General features: G+C 28.7%; 1 protein-coding gene across 2 annotated transcripts; it reads left to right on the forward strand.

The window, feature by feature from the left end:
* Positions 1-273: 273 nt before the first annotated feature.
* On the forward strand, positions 274-19,748 carry LOC111629093 (programmed cell death protein 4-like). Of its 2 annotated transcripts, none has more exons than XM_023372956.1 (10): positions 274-426; positions 3,262-3,350; positions 3,427-3,534; positions 8,266-8,487; positions 8,596-8,693; positions 11,690-11,804; positions 13,520-13,627; positions 19,007-19,117; positions 19,374-19,519; positions 19,608-19,748. In XM_023372956.1, exons 1-10 carry the CDS (start codon positions 402-404, stop codon positions 19,615-19,617), a joined length of 1,032 nt encoding a protein of 343 aa, XP_023228724.1. In that variant the 5' UTR covers positions 274-401; the 3' UTR covers positions 19,618-19,748. The 2 variants fall into 2 exon arrangements, with proteins under 2 accessions (XP_023228724.1, XP_023228725.1); XM_023372957.1 differs by lacking the exon at positions 274-426 and adding an exon at positions 653-677.
* Positions 19,749-20,793: the final 1,045 nt, after the last annotated feature.

The following is a 20,793-nucleotide window of genomic DNA, read 5'->3' on the forward strand; positions in this document are numbered from 1 at the left end:
TCCTATCGACTTGAAACTTTTCAAGGATGAGTTGACCCGTATATGTCGGCCATCGCTAACAGACCGCTTGTCATTATGAATCTACGTTAGGCATTAAAGGGCCTTCCTTACAGGGCAGTTAGAATAAAAAAGAAAATAAAAAATCAATCATCCTCGAATAATTCTATTTAATACGGTTAATTAATTAAATTGATATTAAGAAAAAAAATCGCTTTTATTTAAATTTATTATTTTAAAATTAACTTAAAAATTTGAAAAATAAATTCGTATCAATCGAACGCATCGGAAGATTGATTTATTTGATTTGATTTTCGTATTTTTTCGCTGTAGAAAGGATAAACTTCACTTATTTTATTCAACTATTCTCTTCATATTTCAAATAAATTAAGCAAGCATTCAAAATGAATTCGAAAATTCGTGTAGAAAGTAAGATTTTAATTAATGCCTATTTAAAATTTGGCTTAAATCGAAACCGAATAGTTCGGTTACATTAGGCTTAATTAATTAAAATGTAAATTTTAGACAAACGATTCGATTTTTATTAGAATAATTTGGCTTATTTTGTTTTATAAAAAGTAATTATTTTTTAATGTTTTAATTTCGTAATTTATTTAATATTTAATTTCTTTTAATTCTTAAATGTCGAATTAAAAGAGTAATGAAAATATAATTCAAGTGTAATTCTGTTCAAAAAATTTAAATTTTTATAATTATAATTATAATAATTAAGTATAGTTAAGCTTTAAGATATCATAAAGTTTGTAAATTTGAGAACTATTAAGTAAGATAAATTAATATTATGATTATTAAAATTATATTTGTTTTAGTAATTAAATAGTAATAAAAGTCTAATTTTTGATAAAGTATGGTTAATATAAAATAATGTAATCAAGCTCTAAAATTCGAANTTGTGTGAAAGAAATGGCTAGTTTGCCAAGATTCTAGTGTATATTAATTAAAATGAATAAAAGTAACTTAAAGTTCAAAAATATTTTTAAAAAGTTAAAGTTAACGAGCGATTATTTATTGTGACATTGTCACAATGCCGGGATGCAATTTTTAATCATATTTTTAATTTATTTCATTTAAAATTAAGCTTACCAGACGTCCCGCTTTGACCGGGACTGTCTCGGTTTGATGGTGTCCGTGTCCCGGCCAGTGTGTCATTTTGTCTCGGTTATTTGGTAAAAGTGTCGAATATACAAGAAGTAAAAACAGTGCAGGCTTCGAGTAAAATAGCGATTTGACAAGTAAAATGTCTCCTCTGTTACACTCGCTGTTGCAATTCTAAAAATTTTGTATCTAGATCTAAGTAGTTTTAATGTTGTCTAGATGTTTTCCTCCAAAATCTATAGTATGTGTCCTAATGAACTTAGATAATTTATTTTTTTATCGAGATATATTTTACAGAATTTATAATAGCATGTAGTAGCCTATTAGATCCAGATATTTTTATTTCATATTTTAGATATTTTGTTTCAATTAGCGTTGGCAACACTGAAACTGACATTTACACATCATTGTTAAGCATGTTATATCTTAGTCGAGGTCGAATTGCTAGTCGGCATTTGCGGTTATTTTGTACTGTACATTAATTAAATTAATTTAATCTCCAAAATGCCAAAAAGAAACCTTGTGTTTAACGATGAATTAAAAAAGGATTATCTGTTTATGAAAAATGTTTGGGGTCATATTGACAAATTGAAATGTGAACTGTTCTTTTAGAATTTTCAGTAACTCGTGGTAGGCGTTCGGACATTAAAAATCACTTGAAATGTGCGAAACAAAAGGTAAGCCTAGTAGGGGCGGAAAGGAACTTCCTCAAATATATTGTCGTATTTTAAAGGTACAATTAATAACTTCTTAATATATGTTCAGTTGAGTTATTAAAAATTGCTTTTAACTCGTTTTTTGTTAATAACTTCTTTATTTAGCCTTTTCAATCATAGATACTGTACTTATCTTAGTAAGCTTTGTTTTCTGTTGCGAGTATTTTCTCAAAATTGCCCGGTTTGAGAAAAAAATATTATGGTAAGCCTATTTAAAATATATCCTCTCCACCTCAAATTAGTAATGGCTCGCTCCTTTAACAATAGAGTCGTGCTGGTCATCTATCTAATATAGTGTTTCTCAACCTATAACGAATCATCGCCCCCTTCAATAAAACCGTTACGTAGTAACGCCCCTTTTACTTCAAAATTCCGATGCCTAGGGTCAAGACTAACGCCAAATTCGTACTGCATTGAATAGACTAGTGACTAGTATAATGTTATTTGTTTAATTATTGTACGATATAACGAATAAAATATCTAATTATTCTTAATATAATGTTTTACTATATCGCCCAGAAAATTGTTTTTCGCCCCCAAAATATAAATTGTTACTAATCGCCCCATCAACATGGAAAAACGTCCACATGGAGGCGATATCGCCCCGTTGAGAAACACTGATCTACCGTAATACCTTTCCGGGTGTTAGATAGATGACTGGCATGACTATTGTTTCCATTCAAATTTTTGAATTGAAATAATCTAACTTTCGGTTTGTACCTTAAATTCGTATATAGTTAATCGGGACCTCCTGCCCTAAGGTTTCTATATCTGGTCTCGTCTTTTATCCATCAAACTCCGTTCTCGAGATTAAGGAAGGACAGACAAGCGGACAGACGACAGTGGAAATTTATAGGTTTACAATTTTTTCAAATTTTAATGCAATGAAAGTAGAGCTGTAGTCGTGCCAGCAGGACTCTGTTCTGCTATTTTTTTAAGCAGGGTAAGGACTTATATTTTTTGGACATCTAGATTAGACTTTAGACTATGTACTGTACATCAAAATTTCACTTTGCCCATACAAAACTCCATAGACGGTGACGCCTGCATAGCCAGTCGATTCGAACTTTTTAACTTATAACTACACCCTTGAATGAAAGGCATTCCATATTGTATTAATTTTTACAACAATTTCGTTTAATTTACAAAATATTCTTAAGATAGTATAGTAATGAAATAATTTAAAATTGAATTATTGGTATTGTTTAATATGTAATGAAACACAAATTAAATGATTTAAATTCTATATTGCAAGTATGATAAATTTATGTTTGGAACCATACTATCTTTTTACTTCTTTGCGAAATTTCGTCTTTTGCAGCGAAGTAAAGTAAATAATGTATAATAGATATGTTAAATTTAATATTTTATTATAGAAATTTATTATGAGAAGATCGAATGAACATTATGCAAACATTATTCTTTTTTATAGACCGTACAAATGAAGAAATTTGGAATTGTGAAATGAATTTAATGAAACCAATATTCAAAACAACTTGTGATTGTTGCTGTAATTTAATGGTAATAATCTGCACGTTATGCTCAACTTTAAATACATTTATACATTAACACAGTAAAATTTGGTCATTATTAATAGGAAGAAACTGATCGTACTAAGAATGAATCAAAAACTGAAGTTGCGAACGAACAATTCACTATAATATTATTAGAATATTTTGAACATGGTGATACAACAGAAGTTGCTGTAAGTATATAATTGTTTAATTTTACACTACTTTTTCTATTTATTTTCCATAATTCACATATTATAGAGGTTTGGTTTGTCTTGACGGGATAAAACAGCACAAACATTGGTGATCTGCCAGAGGCGATACCTCCCGGGAGGACTTTCTATGGAAAACTGATCCTTGTTACCAACGTGAAAAAAATCCGGAAAACTTCACGTGAGTCTTTTGGTGAGATGCGAACCCACATTCAGTTACCAATGTTCGGTGGTTTTTATCCTGTCGGCCACTGGTGAATCATAATACTTTTTACGACAAAATTAAAAAGTTCTAAGGATGCACCGATTAATCGGTAAGTAATCGGTAATCGGCCGTATCGGCCACTTCGCCGATTAATCGGTATCGGCCATTTCCCGATTAATCGGTTTCGATAATCTGCCAATTTTACATTTTGGTATTTTTGTTAGAATGTTACGTACAATGTTAGTAATAAAAAGTAATAAATTTCTGTTTAAAAAACTGCAATGTAGCACAGTAATCAACACATGGCATAACTCATTCATTTATTCCAGCTTTTGTTGAGACGCGTTTCTATACACGTTTCGGGCTCCGTTTTTGCCCCTCCTCAGTCAACTAAAACATATAAAAACCAATTATATACATATTATAACCCGACATATGAATTAAAACCATAAAAATAAAAGTATATTTCTTTGGTATATACAAGTAAGACACAACATACCATTTTTTAAAAAATTCCTTCTCTGTATGTATTTTTTTCCGAACGGGAATCATACTCTATATACTTAATTATTTCAGATACCAGGTTGAATATTTAATCTCACCTCTTCACGCTTCAGACATAGACTGTCTTATTTAAACTCTACTATACTTTGAAGACTATAAAAAACAACACCATTAGTGTACTCAACATGTAGGTATTAACAATNTTTTTTCTTTCTTTTTAAAAACATGCTATTCTTCATTCTTTCGTTTACCAGAAGCTAATTCATCAAATAAATCAGAAAAACTTAGAGATTCGCCTCCATCTTGACCACCTCCATAAGTAGAAGCTTCAGAATTTAATTCTTATTGAGATTTCCTCTAGCATATCCTCTTTTTGAAATTTCATTTTGAATCTAATAAAAATGACAAGCATAAAGACTTGTTTTCTATATATGCTGAAAAAATTTTTTTATTGGATTTTCTAGTTCTTCTGTTATGGTATTAATGCCACTAAAGGAACTACTGATCTTTGCTTTTGATAAGAATAATTTCAGGGTCTCTATTGTGGGAATTATTGAAGATGAAGTGGCTTCTCATTTGCTGGTTTTCCACAGTAATTTCTTTGAATGGTTTTACAAGTAGAACAATTTTTTCAACGAGAGACCACTGATATGGGCTCAACGTACGAATTTTATTATCTATAGCATATGTGACAAGGGCCTTTTGTTCCAACATGTAGTATGTAGAATTCCAGCGAGTAGGAACATCTTGAATTAATTTGTGTTTCTGCAAATCTAACTTTTCTTGCAAATCTTCTAATTTGATTACAGCTACAGCAGAATGATTAAAATGTGTGACAATATTTCTATTAACTGTGATTATAGTTTTCACATCTTGTTTAGAAAATATGCATTCGTTTAGTGTCAGCTGCAGCGTATGTATAAAGCATGATAATGCTTCTAAGTTGCAATTCCTAATTCCAGCTACCAGATTTGCTGCAGAATCTCTTAGTACTAAGAATATCTTATCACTTGCCAACTTATACTGTTCAAGAACAATTTTTAACTGTTCACTGATTCGTGTAGCTGTGTTGGAACCTTCAAAGGAAACAATTTGCAAAACAGCTCTTTCCTGCTGAAAATCATCTTTCAACCAGTGGGCTGTTACACTTAAAAAAGGAGAATTGTTTGTAGTTGCTGTCCAAATACAGTGTCAGCGGTGTAAAGTACCTTTTAGCAGAGTGGGAACAAAAGAGGCGCGACCTTGTCAATTGGACCCATGTGCGGTCGGGTAATACCACTTGTAAAGTATTGACTTGTAAACAAGGGAAAACAAAGGAAGCGCCGGCTTTGTTAATTGGACCCACCTGCAGTCAGACTGTAGTACATTTGCCATATTGTAAACAAACGAACGTAAACAAGTGGCGGACGTTTGTGTAAGCTTCACCCTCGTCGGATGACGGCGGACCCGAGTGTAAGCTGTTCGGGCATAAAAAAGGGTTGTGATTGGTCGGAAGTCCCCGTTCCAAAAACCCTTAAATTGCGGGTCGAACGAGAGAGGAGGGGCAAGAGACTGATACATAGTAGTCTCAGGCACTTGGGAAGCCCGCTGAGCGTAGAGAGAGTGTTTTCCTCTGTTAATCATCTCAAGGACGGGTTAGTGCAGAGACCGCGCCGACCGTGCAGTTGAGCCACTCCATTAGCCGACTGGGGTCTCTCCAAAGGTTATTAGTTCCCAATCTGGCACGTGAGTCACCACGCATGGTCATCCTGTACATATACTATGTTTTCTAACTTGTACTTTCTACGACTGTAAATAAACTGTAAATATATTCAATTTGAGTTTGGAGGTGTGCTTTCCAACGAACCTGATTCACTACATCGAGTCGTGATACACAGGAAGCCAACTCAACGAGACGGAGTTGGGAAAAAACGGCAATAAGATCTTCACTAGCGGTTAAAGAAATATATTTTGTTTATGTTAAACACAGAAACACTTCAGCTTTTTAAACAATGTCGAAGTTTCCATGCATCAACAATTAAGTGTTGAGATTTATTTTAGAAACAAAGGAAGAGATTGTTGATTTTGCGAGGATATTCGATCGTCTCTTGTTTACCTGACCCAAGGGAGATGGAAATACCAGGTGGAGAAAAATGGGTTTTTTTCCACATTATAATTAACTGTATAATTAACTCCAGGATCTCACACTATTAATGCAATAAATTATTAACACTAATCGGCCGATTAATCGGTAATCGGCCATTTTGCTTATCGGTGCATTCTTATTAAAAACCATGTTGAGATCACAAAGATTCTCGAAATTTCAACGTGGTTTTATAAATATAAACATGTATTAATCCGATTTTTAGATTAATTCTAAACAATTGCCGAATTACATCATGGTTTTATCATGAAAAATATAGCATAGGTTAAAATCATCTTGATATTAATTGAAACCATAATTAATATCATGCGAAACAGTTTAAATTAATATAGAATCGTACATATATTTGATACAATAATTATAGTATAAAACGTAACTTTTTTTTCGTTTATTGACATTCGACATAATCAAACAATTGAAATAATAATTTTTGTTTCTGTTTTTAATTCTATTCGCTTACCTGTAAAGGAAACAGTCTAAAGGCTGGTATACACGGTAAGGAAATCCTTTGAGGATTAACCGTGATTTTTTTTCTATCTATCCATTTTTAAATAAAAATAATTCTTTATACGTTGGGAGATATTTTAATAAGTTTTGTAACTTACTATGTTCGATCCAGCCAGTTATATCCGAGTTTTTTTTCGTCTGTTAAGCACATCCTTTGAGGATTTCCTTACCGTGTATACCAGCCTTAAGAGAGAGGAGAAAAACGGAATCAACTATGATCGCGAGTTCTCTTAAAACAACAACAATAACAATAATAATTATTATTATTGTTATTGTTATAACAATAATTAGAACCCTGAAAAATTCCTTAGGTCGAAAAACCTCAGGGTAGTCCGTCCGGTTACATCGAGGCTGTTTCTTATCACCCATTCGCTCACTTGTGGATCTGGCCGAATCCATAATGATCTCTTGCAAAAGAAAGCCCTCTTAGCACTCACAATGCGGTAGGAGTTTAAAAAAGTTATAAAAAACGATCTTATGAAGCTTGATTTTACTTTTTCTATATTGTACATAGAAACTGAGCATACTACAGTATTTATTATTATTAACACAAGCTTTTGTTTGTTAGTTTTAGATAAGTGTTAATCTCAATTATATCTCAAAACAATTTTTCTCGAAACAGATGCTTCACTTGATAATATAATTACTGGTATTTAACCCAAAACATTAAATAGTTTTTTAAATCAATGTACAGTACAGTATCAATTATACTTATCGTTACTGGAATTTTTAATTGAAATTAATTTCGATTCGATTCAGATATTTTTTAACATTTTTGATGTCATTTTCTTCAAAATAAACTATATCTGAATAAGATAGAACTCAAAATAAATTGGATGTAACGTGACTCGACTTGGCCAAACTGATCAAACAACGTCCAGACATACAGTATTAAATATATACAGTTGAACCTGTCTATCTCGAAACTCACGGAAGCGAGGAAAAAATTCGAGATAAACAGATTTCGAGATATAGAGGTTCCTACATGGTAAACGTTAATAGGATTGGAGGTACGGTATTTTATTAATACAATAGCAAATACAGTACATATCTGTACTAGGTATAAATAAAACATTTTTGACATATCTTAACAGAAATAGTTTGTCATTAGTTTCTAATGCCAGACTTTCTTCAACCAATAAGATACGAACGTCAGAAAAAGCAGTGTTAACTGCAAATTCATAAAACTGAGAATTGAAACTGTCGTATTCATAAGAAATATCTTAATTAAAAAAAATATACTTAGCTTAAATTCTTGTGATAAACTTTATGACCTAACTTTTACACAAAATTCAAATTAATTTTTACACAATGTAGACTTATATTTATTACCGTTCTTTTGCTTATTTTATAGTTATCATTAGAAGACATGCAGATGGAAAACAAGCAAGACGAACTCATACAAAAGGCTGTTATTCTTGCAATGGAAAGAAAACATTCTCAGCGTGAAATGATTTCAATTCTAATATCAGATCTATATGGGTTACATATTTTTGAAAAACATATTTCTGAAGCTTTTTATAAGCTTCTTTTATGCTTGCCAGATTTAATTTTAGACACACCAGACGCTCCTATAGTACGTAAATAAAACTTTATGATTATATTCACATTTATCAACACAGATAATTTTATAATTTTTTCAAATTGTGATTTGACTATAATATTTAATATATTTTTATCACAGATATTAGGAAATTTTATTGCTAGAGCCATTGCAGATGATTGTTTGCCTCCGAGATTTATTTATGATTTCATAGACATTATAAACTATAATCATGCAAGGTGAGTTTTCTCGATCATTTTTTATAAAAAGGAACTTCTTATATGGTAAAACAGAGAGTGATTGGCACTCTGAAAATATCCGTTCTTAAAATAAGAAAAAATATTAAAGAGCTTAGATCTGTAAATCACAGATACAGTCTATCTTTCCTTCATCTCTTTTCTGAGTATGAGATATTTAAAAAACAAAAAAGAAAGAAAACTATTCATAGCGACAATATGAGGCAACTGATTCAGGCAAGTAAATTGACTATTCGAAGTTCAATATTTTCTTATTTTTTTCTTAAATACAGTGTTCATATAATAAAATGCATATTTAGTTTCGATTTAAGATCATAACTACGCCATCATATTTAACCCAAACGATCATAAATTCGTGTAATTATGGTTGTTTTCCTAAGTCTACTTTGCACTTTCCATTTTTAGAGGTCCAATTATTTGGACCTCTAAAAATGGGATTTTCCAATTATTGCACTAAGTAAACGCATTTTGTTAATAATTGGCATCCCCTTTGCCAATTCCTGTAAAATTATATATTAAAAAATAACATTTTTTTACAGTTATAACAGTAAACAACAGTTTTAAAATACTAGTTGTTGGCATGAAGCCAATGGCACAATGACACATACCAAACAATCTTAATCTCATTATACATTTATATTTTTGTGTTTAAAACCGAAATACAATAAAAAAAAAAGTTTTACAGTAAACTAAATTCTTGGACATGTAGGCATAGCATTAGGTACAGTTACGCTAGCCTATTTTTTGTTTTGATTAACCTCTATTGTAATAAGACTAATTGTGAAGTTTGTTTAGATCTTTAACACTTCCTATTTTTCTATTTCAGAAGTTGTATTTGTTTTATTGAAATTAAAATACCAAAAGGAAGTAAAGTCTCATAAAGCAGAACAATTAGAATAGGCTTTGAATGCAATTTTAAATGACCTGCCTATAAAATTAGTAAAAAATGGATCATCGCTTGTACGGAGAAAGGCTTTCCTCAGAATAAGTACGACCTACTCCGAAGCATCTAAGAATTTCTTTAAAAAATCCTTTTAAAAAATAATCTTAAGAAGATAAATCTTTCCTCAAAAGAAACAGAAGAGTAACTGAGCTGCCACTAACGCTTGCACTTGTGTTAGTGAATCCTCTTTGCGATCTTAGTCCCGAAATATCAAGCAATACCTAGAAAAATAGTTTTGATGTTGAATTATAACTCACTACTCTACGTGCAACAAAGTTTCATTTTTGATGAGTTTTTAACACTCATACTATTCCAGACATTCTACAGGAGAATCAGTATTTATATCAATTTGCTAGGTCAAGGAAGACGAAATTGAATACTCTTCAGCGTCATACGAATTAGGAACAGAACCTTTTTATAATTTTGATGAAATATAAAATACTATCTAAACGTACATTAACCTACTGAGAAATGTAGGCTAGATGGAAATCAATAGCAAAAAGAATAAGGTGTTTAAGGTGGGAAAAGAATAAGAATCACTGTCTTAGCATATGCCAACTGTGCCAATAACTATACTTTTGCAGGTTTTTCTTAAAATATTTAAATATTTAAAAACATATAAGTATTATAGAGAAAATCAAATTGGTATTTGTAAAATGGAATGACTAAAGCTCATTAAAAATCTAGGTTGATAGTCTAAATAAACCAGACTTTCTATTTTATTAATTCAAACAAAATGTTTCCTTAAAGTTCCAATCACTATTCGTTTTTATCTTATAAATTATTTATCCTAAAAAAACTGTATATATTTAATTTACTTTTCGTTATTGATTGAAAAAAAGAACATATAATATTTATTTTTTTTATTGTATTAAATTAAATGCAATATATCTTAGACATATTACATGAAATATGAAGATATAACTATTACAATAACTTATCAATTTAGACCAATTTTCTCAATTTTGGAATTTGTTCGTATTGAATTAGCTATCTATAAATTATTCTTTTGTACTTTTAATTGTTTAAATTTACCAATTTGATTAGAATTAGATTTTGTTGTAAAAATATTTTTAATCTTTTTCCCTCCTTCACTAACCTAAACTTTAAAACAGTGTAGGTAGGGTGTACTCAGGGTCGTCGATGATTGAGCAAGCCCCTTATGCCCTTATTTATTTCCTTATTTTGAACAAATGAAATACGTGGAGAATGTTTCTTTATTAATAAAATAGTAGTCTTAAAGACTTTATTTTTATTAGTGAAAATAATTTATAGGGAGGAACCGCTACCGACACCTCAGTTTTTTCGAGACGGGTGAAAAATCCCCAGCTACTTTTCCAAGGTCCCTAAGTGTACTCAAATTCATTAAATAAATTAAATTTCAAGCTCTTCTGCATTTTCAGAGGATATGTATATAAAGGCATATAGATAGAAAATTGTAATTTTTTGTTTTGTTTTTATGTGCTGTTATGTGTTAATTTAATAACTTAAAATTAATTTTAAAATATTCATATCCTCCTGTAACTTTAATGATTAAACTTATCATATTATAGGTTATAAACTCTTTCTAACTTTCGTCTAAATATATAATTTACTTGTTAGACGTGTCTGCAATAATAATTTCTACTAGTGTTTTACACTAGTAGAAATTATTATTTTAAAAACATTACAATTTTATTCGATCTCATAAGTCACTAATAATGTCAATCACTTGTAAAATAAATAATTGTAATAAATGGTAAAATTATAATAATTGTGATTTCATTTAATCGTTAAATAAAACATAAAAATAAAAATAGCAACTTTAATTTGTATATTGTAAAAAATATATCTAAATCAAAATTATAATTTTTATGAAAATATTTTGGAAAAAGACAAATTTAAGAATCCAGAATGGACGTGTGGAAGAATTCAAAATGTTTTTGTATTAGTCTTCATTTTTGTAACTATATAGTCTTTTGTTTTAGAATTTTTTAATATTTTTATTTCGAAAATAAATTATTATTAAATAATTATATTGTAATTTCTTAAACAGATCATCCCTCGAACATGCCAAAGCTCTTTTAACTATAAAACATGGATTGGTGAGATTAGATAACATATGGGGAATTGGAGGAGGAATGAGACCTATTAAATACCTAATTAAAAAGGTATCAGTGCTTCCAAGTTTAGAATTTTATTCAATTCAGTTTAATTGTATTAAATTTTATATATACAGAATTTCGTAAGCTTTATCAATTATTAATTTTTAATTTCACAAAAGATATATTTAAAGAAACAAAATCTTTATCTTTTGTAATAAAAACTAGTTTTTATTAATATTTATCAATTATATTTGTCAATAATTTGTAAAAGATTTACAAAATAATCCTTCAATGCTATTTTTATTTCTGAAGTTTTTCAGATACTTGTTCTACATCAATGGATTTAATCTATAAAATGATTAACTTTTTTTATGAAAAACAATATATTTTTATCTTTAGATCATTATTAGTTTTTCTATAATAATGAAAAATAATTTCAAATGAAAAGATTGCCTAACTCATAAATCCAATTATTATATCAGCTAAAAGTGATGTTATTTAAAATAGTAATAATTATTTTGTTAGCGTAATTTTACAGTACTTGTGTTTATTTAAATGCTGACGTATTTATCTAAAATTCTTATTATCTTAAAATCTCTTGGAGGTATTCTTATTAGCAATCAACGTAAAAAATCTATTACATGACTTTATATTTGAAGTTATTTTTAGTTTTATTATAGAGTGCCTTGTATTGTTAAATTGTACATGTATAAAGTATTTTGTAAATTTTACATATAGTATATGAAAAAGTATCAAAAATATTTCATTTCTCTTATAAAATATTAAAATTCAAGATGATCGATGGTTTAAAATATATTTGCTTGTTTAGGGCAATTAGAAATATCAGGTTTCTTGTCAAACAAATCACACTATATTTGTTACATTTATGATGTTTTTTCTTCACTTATATTATATTATTAATTCTAAACTAGTTGATACTATAAAATTTCACATAATTACTGATTTGGAATTCCTAGTAATTCTACAAAGAAAAAAAAATCCATGTCATTTATGACAAATTGGGTCAAGGTATGGAGAAAAATAGTGATGAATCATACAGAAAAATGCAAGAAATTAGAGTATAGTCATTTATATAAATAGTTAAATAAGAATTAAAAAAAATACTTTCCCTTAAAATGTCTTCATATAAATTTATTCCATCAAAATTGTTTTATTTAACATCATTGAAATGTAAATTATATTAGTTATGTTATTAATTCCAATACAATTTTTTAAAAAATTGAATTATCTATTAAATAAAATTAATTATTAAGATTTAAAATAGTTTAATATTTTTTTATATTTTAGATATTCAAATATTTAAATATTTCTACCGACATTTTAGAAAATGTTAAAGAACAGATAGATATAACCAGCTGATAATTGAATTTATTTAATGTCTTTGTCTTAAATCTTAATCTTCAATAGACGAAGTTCTCAACCTATAATTAAAAACTGAGATTGAAACGTTTTAAATAAATCCGAATTTTAAAAAAATGTATTGAATATATTTCTAATTATATACGAAATTTAATTAATAAACCATTTATTAAAATATTTTATGTCTTCAGAGATGCATAAAAAAGATTTTAGAGGGGTACTGGAAAAGATACTTTTGAATTTTTATATAAAAATAAAATAATATATCTAATCCATTTATAAAATAGTTAAAATATAAGTTTTAAAACTGCTTCTTGATTTAGTTGTTTTGTTATTTTAAAAAAACAATTTAATTGATTGAATAAATTTTATAACAAAGTAAATAAGAAAATGTATTTCAGATTAGATTACTGTTAAAAGAATATTTGTGTTCGGGAGACGTTTTAGAAGCTGAAAGATGTGTACAAGAATTAGAAGTTCCCCATTTTCATCACGAATTAATATATGAGGTAAATTTATTTCACTCAATAAAATTGAGAAAGTGGAAATAGAAAATTTTAACCGATTTTATTTTATTCATAAAAAGATGTAATAAAGAATAACAAAAATAACATTTGCTTTTATGACTTTTAAAATTTTAACAAATTTGAAAATGATCAGTATAAAATTATTCACATATACAAATACAATATTTTATAGTCAACTTAATCCTGTATCTATCAATAAAAGTAAAGTGCTGAAGTTATTTTAAAATGAAGATTTAATAAAATTTCTTTTCCTTGGTGTTTTTCATAGATCAATATAACTATAGTAATATTTAATTCAGTTAGGTCTACTAAGATTAACTCTTTGTATGTATAATGTATACAAAGCTTGAGCAATGAAATGTTTAGATTTTAACATTTATTAAAATAAAAGTACCAAAATTATTTACCAAGACATAAATTACTATAAAATAAAATTAAAATACAATACACATTCTTCCCAATGATTTTTATATTAAGAAAAATAATTCGGTTTCCTTTTGATAGGCCTACATAAATAGATCTATTCATTTCAACAATCATTTGCCTGAATTATTAGCAAGAAGATATAATAAGCATGCAACATTAAAAATTATTTTCGTTATAATATTAAATTATTACACTTATTGACAAAAAGTTATACGCCAAGAAGGAAGTGCCGAAATCGAATGAAACTTTATTAGTGCGAACGTACTTTACGACAATGATAATAAGTGATTACAATATCATAGCAAAGGACGATTTCTTGTGGAACAAAGGTATAATTTTAAAGCAATCTTCGTACCTTATAGGTCTCCTTCCTCCTGCTTGGATATACGCAGCGATACAATCAGGCATGGAAACATACAGATACCGTATTTTATCCTTCGACAGGTTTGCATATAGATGCAACTGCCGCTCTGGATTGCTTACACTCGTAGATAGCCAAAGATGGCGTCCCATTCGGTTCATAAATGCTCAATGGACAACAAACATGGAGGCCGAGAATGTGTGGCAACGTGACAAAGACATTCTTGGGAAACACTACCTGTAGGTGGTCGAGTATTAACTTGCCGGAAAATGACCTTTTGCAGCCTGCCATGAAAGGCAGTGCACAAGAATGCAAAGTTTCCTAAACATACCGTTGTGCCTCAAAGTCCCTCGTACCATTATTAGGAATAATCGTGTCATACGATTTTCAGACCAGCACGCCAGCAATGGAGACAATGTGCCGCTTAACGGTAAAGACACTCATCAATAGTTCTCCACACTAAATGGTGGTCATTCGTTCGCGAACAGAACCAGGATTCGTCGCTATAGACGATACGTTGCCAATTCGAAATAATCCAGGCTTCTCTGTTGCTGCACAACTGCAAACGGCGATGTTGGGACTCTAGCAGCAAAACGCGTAGCCATCGCTGTGCATGCAAATTTGCTTCTGCTAATCGCCTGCCAATGATATGGGAAGATATAGGATTCTGTAGCGAGGTTTCCACCAGCCGCTAGATGATGGACAAAGACGCCGATGCAGATGTTCGTGCTAGTCTCGTGCAAAATCAAATTTATTGCATCTTTAATATTTATAAGTTTAATACAGAAAAATTCGAAAAATCTAGTTATTTTCTCGTTTCCAAATGTATATATTCCGACTTAATCTAATAGCTTGAGTATTTTACATTACTTCAAGAAAATAAGTGTAGGAGTTTGATTTGATTTTCTTAATATACATTTTTCCATAAATTTATACAGTACTGAATATACCGCATTTTAAAAGATGTGTGGATTTCTCTATTTATCAGAATTTGGAATTTCCCTACTGTAAAAATCGGTAGCTTTAATTATTGTTGAAAGTTATTTAATAATATACGAGATTATACGAGTCATAAATCTTAAAACGAAATAAAAAATACTGTAGTTATTCTCATAAAGTAATTTTATAGCATTTCACTTAAATCATCGTGTCAATTTTGTTTTCAATTATGAAAAGAATTTTAGCAATCATTTTAATGTTAATTAATTTTCATGATTTATAAAATTAAAGGTGAAAAAATATGATGTAGCTATCTGCCTGTCCGTCGTTCCTTAATCTCAAGAACAAAATTAGATAGATAAAAGCCGAGACCAGATATGAAAATATTAGAGGCAAAAGGCCACAATTAACTATGTACGAACTTCCAGTTTTCACCGAAAGTCACGTTATTTCAATTCAAAATTTTCCCCCGAAAGGAGTTAGATAGATAACCGACATGACACTAATGCGAACAGGAAAAGCATGACGTAAAGGGATAAGACACTACTAATATAAGATGGAGAGCATATATTTTAAATTAAAAAATTATTAAAAATATGACAAAAAATTGCATCCTGGCATTGTGACGATGTCATAATAAATAATTGCTCGTTATACCTTGTATATTTCGGTGAATTATTAGAATTTATTAATCCTAAATAAAACGTAAGAACATCAAACAGGTTATCAGATTATTAAAACTAGGATCCAAATGCATCACAAATGTTTTATACCGGACGATCAAACGAAAAAAGGGCACGCGAAAAGTAACACAAGGAGTTTGGTGACGTCGCTAGTTGGTAGCGCCTGACTGACTAATCACGCATTATCGATTCCGAAGTGTAGTGTCTTCGTTAGTATTATTTAAATTAAGCTTCTCGATAATTGGAAATGATTTACTCTATAAAACAGATATTTTTTCTATAGTATAAAGTTACGTAATAAAGAAGTTACCAAAAAATTAAAAAACTTCTTGGGACTCTCTTCTGCTTGCGCCCAAATATCTCGGCTCATTCTTTAGATAACTTTTTGGTTATGACTGCTATTTCTTGCTAAACACAGATACCGTGACTGCTATTTATTAAAAAGTTTCCAGACATTATTCTTTTTAGGCTCAAATGATTCGGGATATTTTCGTATAAACTGTCGTCTTAAGCACGTTTCTTGAAATTCCGTTCATACAGTTAGGGAGAAAAATCAAATTTCAGTCTTATAATAATGAACATTCTATTTTATTTATTTATTTCTACTTGTATTATCTTTAGTAAATAAACCTTCAGTATTTAATTATTTCGAGAAGAGTAGTTTGGCCCACGACATCACCAAGTCTAATTTGTAACATTGCCAAATTCTTCGCATTATTTCTCATGAGTACTGTTGTTATTTCATCACTCAGTTTAATATCAGTATAGTATAATATTTATTTTATCACTCAGTATTTGTCGTAATAAGCTTGTCGTAAACTATTTAGCAACGCTGACGAAAACAAAACAGTTTAATATGGAGCGTTTCATAATAAAGATCGCAGGTGTAGTTACTGTCTCGCACGTGACTTACCTATACACACACACGTTTAGGCTACCTATGTGTATAAATTACTTTAATTTTGTTAAATTTGATATTAATGTCAAGAAAATTAAAACGTTTTATTGACCTCATGTTAGTTGTAGCTAGCTAATTTTTAAAAATTTTTAAATTTAATACAATTTAAATTTAACATGTTGGACATGGAATGGACTTCAAAATATAAAATAAACTTTCGTGTTAAAAAATTATATATTTTTTCAATGCTTAAGAAAATCTCTTTTAATTATTTCATTGTTTAAATTTTAATGAACACTTTTCTACACTTGACACACGTTTTTTTTCTAAAGAAAGTTTTTGTTTCAGTAAAAAAATTTAAACTCACACATGCGAAAAGTAATTAATAAGTTTTTCACTGCATATTTATAAACTTATTATAATAATTTTATATCTTATTTTCAATTTTTCGTCTATAAATTTACTGCAATTTAATTACAAAAAACTTTTTAATAGAAATCTTTTAAAAAAAATTTATTTATCTTTGCAATTTCACTCCTACATAATAGATAACTTTGTTTAATATTTGAATTTGTGATTAAGATTTTAAAATTTATATTTATTTTCTGATTTCATAACTTAACTTCAAAAATAATTACACTTCTAGAAAATAATATTATATAAATGAATTTTAATCTTCTTATGAAACGATTCAGTTATGTAGTATAGCGACAGTTTATATAGGCCTATATATTTATCTATATTTATCAGAAAATAATTTAAAAATAGTTGGCTAAATTCAGTAATGAGATATATTTAAATATTATAATGAGTTTGTCAGTGCGGGTTAAAACCTTCCGGGACCCTAAGCACTGACCTTCTGTCAATGCTTAGGGTTTCGAATATTTCCATATTTCCTTCTATCCTTTTCATATTTCCCTATTTCCTAAGCCTTCTGTCCGAATATTTCCATATGTGATCTCGAATTTCATGTATCTAACTCCGTTCTCGAGATTAAAGAAGGACAGACAGGCAGTGGGAATTTATAGGTATACAATTTTTTCAAATTGCAACCCAATAAATTTCATACGTTAAATAAATTAATTAACCAAATCTTACTGTGGCCCAAAAGTCAGTTAAACCGCTGTAAATAGTTAATTGCTTTCAGACTGAAATACTTTAGTGATTATAAATTTTGCAAACATTGCTCAAGTCGAGGTCTTTCTTGCTCAACAGAAAGCTCTAACAAATTAAATTATAACTTTTTAGAAACCTTTTGAAAGCTTATTCGTGTAATTTAGACTGTTAACTGACTTTAAAACTCATACACTTCATACACACTGTATATATTGCAATGGTTAGATATTTATTATGTTTTAGATGTCTTAAAGGAATTCCAGTGTATGGAAAGTTTCTGTAGGAGGAATAGTTTGAAAGATTGTTACAATGCAGACATGTTTTGGTGCAGTAAATGGAATAATTATTTCTAAAAATAATGAAATAAAATCTATTTAACGAATATATTCTGTAATATATAAAAAAAGCAAATTTTCTATAATTTTATTTTAATTAATTAAATTAATGAAAATGCTGGTGTTTGTTGTGGCGCCATCTGGTAAGGAACATGTACATGACTTAATTTTTTAAATATCGTTTTTTTTCACATATTTATACTTGTTAATGAACATATGAAAAGTTTTAAAATTAATCGAATTTTTTAATTAATATATATTTTAAATTTTAGCATGTAATTGCAATTTATATCTTACTTATTGTATGAACTTTTTAAGTGCAAGAATTTGCAAAAATATTTTTAAATAATAATACTGTAATAATAATAATTTAAAATGATATCTTGAATACTATAATTTTTATATATTTATATATTTTTTTTTAATAGTTTCTAGTTCGAATTTTTGTCATTTGATAATTTGTGGTAATAAATGCTTGTCTACCTATTCTCTTAATTCACTATCACATAATGTAGTCTGATGTATTTTTTAAAATATTATATAGATATAAAAATAAATATAGATTGTCATTATTACTTTTTTAATTCTCGATTTATTTATTAGGCTGTTGTAATGATGATCGAAGATGCTGAAGAAAGAACAATGGAACTACTTCACAAACTCATCCAGTCATTAGCAACCGGCGCCATTGTTAGTCCATATCAGTTGAAACAAGTAAGTATACGGTGAATACAAAAATTTTTTCCATCAATTTAGATAGGAAACAGTCAACTCTTGCAGATATTATTGATTATAAGTCATTTGCAAATTATCGATTATCATGCTAGCATGAAAGGTATAGATCCCGTAGGGTAATTACCCCCGCACAAGTCGTTGAAAAAATTTCACAACGACTCTATAAACTTAATATTTAGATTAACTGATGGGCTGTTTAAATACACTATATTAATATTGTTAAATGCGTTTTTAGGGTTTTGAACGCGTTTATAAAGAGATGGATGATATTAGGATCGACGTCCCTCACGCTTATATTTCTCTGGAAAAAATCGTGATGAGGTGTTATAAAAATGGAATTCTGCCAGAATACTTAATGAAAGAAATGCCTAGACCAGTCAGGTGAGTACTTTCTCCAGAATAAAAATAAGAAGAAAAAAAATCGTGGCCAAAACTAATAATTTATTTTTCTTAATATATTTTTAAAAAGAAATCTCTGAAAATGACTTAAAACGAGAGAGAAAGCGATTATAGAATACGAAGAGAATGTCGTTACTTTGATATTTATTCTTCGTTCTGGAATGAAAATTGTAAATACATCTATCGCAACTCGAATAAAAATTGTTTTGACTACTCAAATATTAGTGTTATTATTATTTTTTAAAATTAATTTTCACTCGAATTATTTTCTAGTACAATAAAATATTTTTAAATAACAATTCCTTAAGTTGTTTGGACACATTTAGTAGGTGTTATATTAAAGTAATCAGGCTTCACAGGCTGCTGCTGACAGCCGGTAATTAGAACTAAATCGATCGCTTCTACACTGGATTTCCTGTCCACTTTATTTTTCAGGATGTTTTCTCATTAACACTATCATTCGATGCGACGTAGTATTGAAATTTATGGCGTATTAGTTGTGTATCTTTCATTATCACTTCGATAAATATGTGGCTCAGATAAATAAATATATAAACAGTACTGGGTAGATCTAAATATTCTAACAAATAATTTATAACAAAAAATTATTTATAACAAATGGAATTTCAAATATTCCGCACTGCAATTATCTTTGAACAGGTGAATAAATTCGAACTGTTCAAAACATTAAAGAACGTATCGTTCATCATATTGATGGATGAAATTTTAATATGAAATTCCTTGAAAGATGCACAAGTATGGATAGAGATTTATTCGAAGATTTTTCTACGAATTTTAAAATAAAACTAAAAAAAAGAACTAGTTACTTAGTTTTTATGCAGTCATTTTCTTAAAATATCAATTATAAAATCTCAAAAATTGTCAGATTAATATACAAAAAGTGTTATTACCCCCATAAAATGCCTTAACTTATCTGTAATATTTAAACAAATGTTATCGTAATGGCATTTTTTTCTTATTTTTAATACAGTATTGCATTAAGGTCAAGGATTTTCTCAGAGTGACAGTCTGTTATTGTTATTATTAATAAAAACAAGATGTGTAACTATGATTTTAATTGATAAAATATTTTTTTTAAAAATTGAAACATAAAAGATAAACAAATACGTCACGTGGAAAAAAAATATGTATATATGAAAACTACTTATATTTTTTAATTATTTAATCACAAATTGCTTATTAATATCTCATAAAATAGTTACGTCACTATAAAGCCATAGGCATTGAGTGAAACC

The sequence above is a fragment of the Centruroides sculpturatus genome, unplaced genomic scaffold, assembly GCF_000671375.1.
Source record: "Centruroides sculpturatus isolate CEXI.00-Female unplaced genomic scaffold, Cexi_2.0 scaffold411, whole genome shotgun sequence".
Classification (NCBI taxonomy): Eukaryota; Metazoa; Arthropoda; class Arachnida; order Scorpiones; family Buthidae; genus Centruroides; species Centruroides sculpturatus.